General features: G+C 40.4%; 1 protein-coding gene across 1 annotated transcript in view; it reads left to right on the forward strand.

The window, feature by feature from the left end:
• Positions 1–1,607: 1,607 nt before the first annotated feature.
• LUC7L3 (LUC7-like 3 (S. cerevisiae)) overlaps positions 1,608–6,127 on the forward strand; it is a gene marked incomplete at its 5' end in the record, with an annotated part of 12,450 nt that continues 7,930 nt past the window's right edge. The window contains 8 exon segments of the mRNA XM_009073702.1: positions 1,608–1,674; positions 2,666–2,705; positions 2,937–3,081; positions 4,111–4,185; positions 4,282–4,386; positions 5,442–5,603; positions 6,025–6,124; position 6,127. The exon segment at position 6,127 is cut by the window's right edge and continues 177 nt beyond it. Coding sequence (XP_009071950.1) covers positions 1,608–1,674; positions 2,666–2,705; positions 2,937–3,081; positions 4,111–4,185; positions 4,282–4,386; positions 5,442–5,603; positions 6,025–6,124; position 6,127 — 695 coding nt within the window.

Consider the following 6,127-nt stretch of genomic DNA (forward strand, 5'->3'; position numbering starts at 1 on the left):
GCTTTCAGAGAAGAGAACAGATTCTGAAACCAGGTTTCGTTCAGTAACTTTCTCCTTCTAAAAATGAAAACATTTGTAATTTCGCTTGTTTTCTTAACTATTCTTGGTAAATTGCTTTACTTAGGTTTCAGTGTCCTAATCTGGATCATGGGAGAAGTATTCAAATTATATAATAAAGAGATTTTTTTGTTTGTTTGTGTTTCGTGCCCATGGCTTGTTAGTAGAAAGCCTGATTGTTTTTCTGTGTAATCTGTAAAGCAGTCAGTCCCGTTTGAACTTCCGTAGCCTGATTTGCAGTCTGGCAGTTAGCATGGAAAAATAAATCAGGCTGATCTAATTTGATCACCTGCTGTCACAGGCATTGCATTGAGTGTTGGTGTGGGGCAGGTTTGGGGTCTCTCACCTCACCACGGTGTGTTAAAATACTTCACCTTTTATCTTGGGAAATACTGCAAATCTTTGTCCACATGTGAGAGAATTAGAACTAGGTTGTAATACACAGTCACAATTATTAGGTCTGCCAAATATTAGCAACTGGTGTGACATAATGGAGGTGTTGGAAGAATGTCCAGGTTAGTTTTGGATTTACACCTTAGTTAATGGCAGCTGTATGTACAGGAAGAGCCCAGTGAAGAGTTAATTATTTAAGATTCCTTATGAAGTTAGGGGTGAAAGTATTTCTGATTTTATCCTTCTGGCTGTTCTGATGGATAGACAGGAGATATTTGTGTTAGGAACTTCAAGAACTGACAGCTTCTAGCTAAGCCTGTGCTCATGGGTGAGAGTGAGTAATCTTTGTATCAGAAGCTGAGTTTATCCCATCATATGTTAAGTATTTACTGGTTGGACCAACAGGTTGGTGTTTTTTTTAGCTTTATGGTTGTATTTTTCTGTTATCAAAAAGAACCTGAGCCAATAATGTATAAACAGGCCATGCAGAAACAAACCAAACCCTTTTTACTTGGCAGGAAATCAGGTTTAAATGAATATCTTCTCTGCCTGCCTGAAGAGGTGTATAATGTCTCTTTGCCTGTCATTCTTAAAGTAGGGATTTTAAAGCTTTGGAATGGGAAAGCTTTTGGATAGTTATTGTATATGTTCTTAAGTCTTTTAATTGCCATCAGAACCCTTGAGGCAGTACCTGATAGTTGAGTGTTCGTGGCTCCTGTTCTCCAGGCCGGTAGCTCTCCGGGAGTGAAGGCTGAACACAGAGTTGTTCCAGGCAAGCAGGGGAACTTGTTCCATTCCCACCTCTTGCATCTTTCCACAGTGAAAGAATTTCATTGCAACTTATTAAATAGTCCAACCTGATCTAATTCCTTCAGAAGTATCAAATACTTATAAATGGATGAGACTTTCCTGTAATCCTAAATATTAAGAAATACTATTATTGCAATGGAAAATGGGATTTTGGGTGTTTTCTCGTTAAGATGCACCTTGTAGCGCTTAGTGCTGCCAAGAAATACAAAGATAGAGGGTGTAGGTGTGTAAAATGTTTTCAGTGTACAAAGGGGATTTTTACACTGTATTGTAGAAAATGAAAGGGATTGCCTGAAATTGTCAATTCAAGACTCAAAAGTGATGCCTGTTTCTTTCTCCTCTCTCAGGTTTGCAAATACTACCTTTGTGGCTTCTGCCCAGCTGAGCTATTTACAAATACCCGCTCTGATTTAGGTAAGGTTGTAAGACTTGACACTTTCATTACTTGCATGCAATTGCAGTTGAGCTTTTGTTTGCAAACTACATTTTTATTGTTAATTTCTCTGTCAAAACACTTTGAAAATAGTTTTGTTTGTTTGTTTCTAAAAGCTTGCCAGTGGTACAGTGTGCTAAGAGCAGTATTTATTCCAGATCCTACTTGGTCTAAGTGAAAGAACATTTTTAAAAACTCTTTACTTACAGTGTAAACTAAATTATTGGGTGTGGGGTGGTTTTCTCCTCCTCAGGTGTTGACTTCTAGTTTGGTTTTTTCTACCTGGGCAGGGTTTTAACCTGGTTTTGTGTGAGTGTACATTATTGAGCTGCTCTACTTTAGAAACTCATGTACTGTAATAGTTATTTCTGAGGGTCAGCTCTAACTTCCTGGTAGCTGTCAAGTGATGGTGTGTGGACAGGGTGTAGTTCAGAGATGGCAACTAGCAAAACCAGACTTCATGTCTTAATTTCCGAGTCCATTGAAGAGTTTGAGTCTGGGGAAGGTGGGGAATTTTGACATCACTTCATGAACTCAGGCCACAAACCTAATTTTATGCTGAAGATCAATGTTTTAAGTACCCAGCTTGTTGTAAAGAACACTGGAAATTAGAATGTGCTTGATGAAATTATTCTTCATATGCCATTTTTTGTTTTTCTAAAGCCTTAAGTGTTTAAGATATTACATTGTTTGTATAGATTAACTGATGTAAAACCTGATCTGGAAATTCTGTTTTATATGAAGACTTGATATGTCATTCAGAGTCTCCTTTGGTTTTATAGTTACTGAACCATATTGGCATTCTTTTTCTTTAATGTGTCTTTCAAGCTCCCAGCGAAGGAAGCAGAAAGGCAGAGGCATAAAAGTCCCTGGGAAGTGTTTATAGCTCTGTTCTGTCAGGGTGCACAAACAAATGCTGTTGGAATGTGAATTCAAAAATGCAAACTTAAACTTTTTGTGTTGTCTTTTTAGGTCCTTGTGAAAAAATTCATGATGAAAATCTACGTAAACAGTAAGTGTGTTGACTGATACACTAAAGCAAATAGTGTTTCTGGTATGTTTGAAATTTGTTAAAAACACCCCAAACAGGACAAACTAAATGCTCTTTGATTTATATTAGCATTTATTTGAATGTACAATATTCTCGTATTTTGAGCAAGATTTTATAGTATCGTGTGCTTTGTTCCTTGTTTTTCAGCTGTTGTGGGTTGATGTCAGCTTTCGTTTTTGAATGTTTTGCCAGGTATGAGAAGAGCTCTCGGTTCATGAAAGTTGGCTATGAAAGAGATTTCTTACGCTACTTGCAGAGTTTACTTGCAGAGGTCGAGCGCAGGATTCGGAGAGGCCACGCTCGTTTGGCACTGTCTCAGAATCAGCAGTCTTCTGGGGTGAGTCTGGGAGAGCCACTGAGGCAGTTTTTCCTCTAGATAGCATCTTCCTGGTCGCTTCTCTCTGCGTAAAACATACTGTTTTCTAGAAGATTCCCACTAGGTAAGTCTCTTCATCTGTTAGCCAGCAGATTGCAGCTAGCCCTCATGGATGAGCCAAGTGGCTCCACAGTCAGCAGGAGCCCTTCCCTCTCTGTTCTCCCCATCTCTGTTTCCTGAGGATCAGTATCTCTTCTCTGCCCTGGAACAGTAATCGTGTCCTGTATGGTCTGTACTCTGACAACCTCAGTTTGCCTTCTCTGCCTTAGTTGCATATTCCTTCTTCCCTGCACTAGTGAGTTGTGTCTTGTGCCCCAATGGATTTGGAGCAGTGACTGTGACCTGAGCTCTGAGTTTTGTGACTTCCAGGGCAGCCTTACTCCTTTTTGCTGCCACGCCTGGTTGTTCGGTGCAAAGTCCAGTTGCTTCAGAAGGAGCTGTGGGCAGTATCCAGTCAAGAGAGACTATCAGTTGTGGAGCAGAGCAAAGGTGGGAAGGAGGCAGTGAGTGTGTTCTGGCAGCCTGGAGAGAGGACACTGCTATCAGATGCAGCTTTGAAGTGAGATTCTTCTTGCATTATGCTCTGAAGTTGAATTTCAGACGACACAGAACTTCTCAGTCTTAACTGTCTGCAGTGATGCATAATAACTGCATGGCAGTTTCAGAGTTTAAATTTAGGACTTTGAATTCAGATGTCTTACCTTTTATGGGCCAGAATCTTGCACGTTTTTGTTGATTTAGGAGGAATTAGTGTGACTAGACTCAGCAAGGGTGGAGTAAGCTGTGTCGAGGAGTGTTTTATGTTAGACTAGACTATTATTAGTAGCTCCTCATGGGAGAAGAGGCAGGAGGAGGAGGAGGTTATTCCTGAAGTGTCTTTGGAATATGAGAAGACATATATTTGTGTGTTAAATCTATTTTAACAGGAGAAGAATAAAAAACCAAACAGGCAGACAAAAACCCCTCAACTCACACTTGTTGTGTTTGCAGGGAGCTGGACCTACTGGTAAAAATGAGGAGAAGATTCAGGTGTTAACTGACAAAATTGATGTACTTCTACAACAGGTGAGGATTTATTACCCCCATGGGAGTATGGGGGTAAAACTCTTGGTTTTGTTACTTGATGAAAAATAACGCTTGAATTTTTTAATTGTCCCTTAGATTGAAGAACTGGGCTCAGAAGGGAAGGTGGAAGAGGCACAAGGGATGATGAAATTGGTTGAACAGTTAAAGGAAGAGAGAGAATTGCTGAGGTCTACAACTTCAGTAAGTAATGTGTTTGTAGTTCCAAGATTTGGTGCAGCAGTACGTTCTGGGTAGCCTTGTCCTTCATTGAAGGCATGCAAGGTCTGTGCAGAATTTATTGGATAATACCAGGACATTTAAACATGCTAATCCAGTGTGCTGATTTACCATGCTTCCTTGAGAGTGGGCTTCCTGCACACAAATTGCAGCATTATCCTCCCAGAGCTCAGCTTGCACCTTACTCCACTTCAGGTCTCAGTTAAACTTTGCCCTGTAACCTCTGCTGTGTAGTTTTACTGAACTACCAGTGTGACACGGACAGAGAGCACTGGTGTCAGGGCTGGCACTGCAGACAGGCATCAGGAGAGCTGCAGAAACCAGAGGGAACGTGTTAAGCAGCAAGTCAATGAAAAGGAGCTTCAATTTAAACACTGTATTTTGGTGCTTAATGAAACGTTCAGATTGAGGGTTTTATTTTAAACTTCGTAAATGTTGCAGGCAGTTTGTTTGTGTCCATACTGTATGATTTATGAATGTTGCACACCAGTTTATGTTGAAATTTCAATGTGTCTCTCACATGTCTGTTGAAACAGTGTATAAATCTGACCACCATCCTTTTAAATAGAAGCCTAGCACTTCTTTTCATGTGTCCTCATGGGATAGTCTAGCCTTTTCATTCCTGGAGACACATTCTGTGGTTATTCTGCAGCTCCTGCCATTTCGGTTGATGCCAAAGAAAGCTTTCAGAGAAAAACTTAAAAGAACACTTTGTTTTTCTGGGATTGCAAGGAAACTGTGCAGATAGGGCTGTGTACATATTAATCCTTTGCAGTGAGGAATAGTTCTGTTTTCTAATTGGCTACTTGCTTGTGGCTCATGTGGAATGGGCACAAAGCAGCCTCTTCCCACCCTGTTCCCCCTGGCAGGTGCAGTGCTCTGGCAAGTCAGGCAGATGGGATTTTCAGCTTTCAGGAGTGCCTGGGCTTTGACAACAGTAGCAGAAAAGTTCTAAACCTCTTCACTGGCTTTTGCCTAAGACTTTGCTTTTGCCTTATCAAATATATTTCTTTTTGCAGACAATTGAGAGCTTTGCAGCCCAGGAAAAACAAATGGAAGTTTGTGAAGTTTGTGGAGCCTTTTTAATTGTAGGAGATGCACAGTCCAGGGTAGATGACCACTTGATGGGAAAGCAGCACATGGGTTATGCCAAAATAAAAGCTACTGTAGAAGATTTAAAAGTAAGTATGTCCTTCAGTTATTGAAGGTTATAAAATTGCTCGGAGGCTTCCCATGGTACATAAAAGGCTGTTCAGTTGGCCTTGTGAAGTGGGTTTGAAAGTCTGGAACCCTGCACTGCACATTGAGCATTGTTCTGTTGTAGTGATTGCCCTAGATACAGGCAAAGATGTAAATTCAGCTGGGAATTTTTATGGCTTTTATAAAGAACTGTAGCGTGGCCTCTGTGTTTTGAGAATGACAAGCAAAAAAAGTTCTGCAAGACAAAGGATTTTCATTTTGGGGAATTGCCATCCTTTGTTTGGAATATAACCCTGATACACTTCGAAAGCTTGAGCTTCTACATCCTCAGAATGCATAAATTAAATATAATTCAGTGATTTATCTTGAGTAATCTTCATTTCTCTGAACGTGTCTTTTAAGGAAAAGTTACGAAAAAGAACAGAAGAACCTGACCGTGATGAGAGGTTAAAAAAAGAGAAGCTAGAACGAGAAGAGAGAGAGAAGGAGAGGGAACGGGAAAGGG

The sequence above is a fragment of the Acanthisitta chloris genome, unplaced genomic scaffold, assembly GCF_000695815.1.
Source record: "Acanthisitta chloris isolate BGI_N310 unplaced genomic scaffold, ASM69581v1 scaffold37854, whole genome shotgun sequence".
NCBI lineage: Eukaryota > Metazoa > Chordata > Aves > Passeriformes > Acanthisittidae > Acanthisitta > Acanthisitta chloris.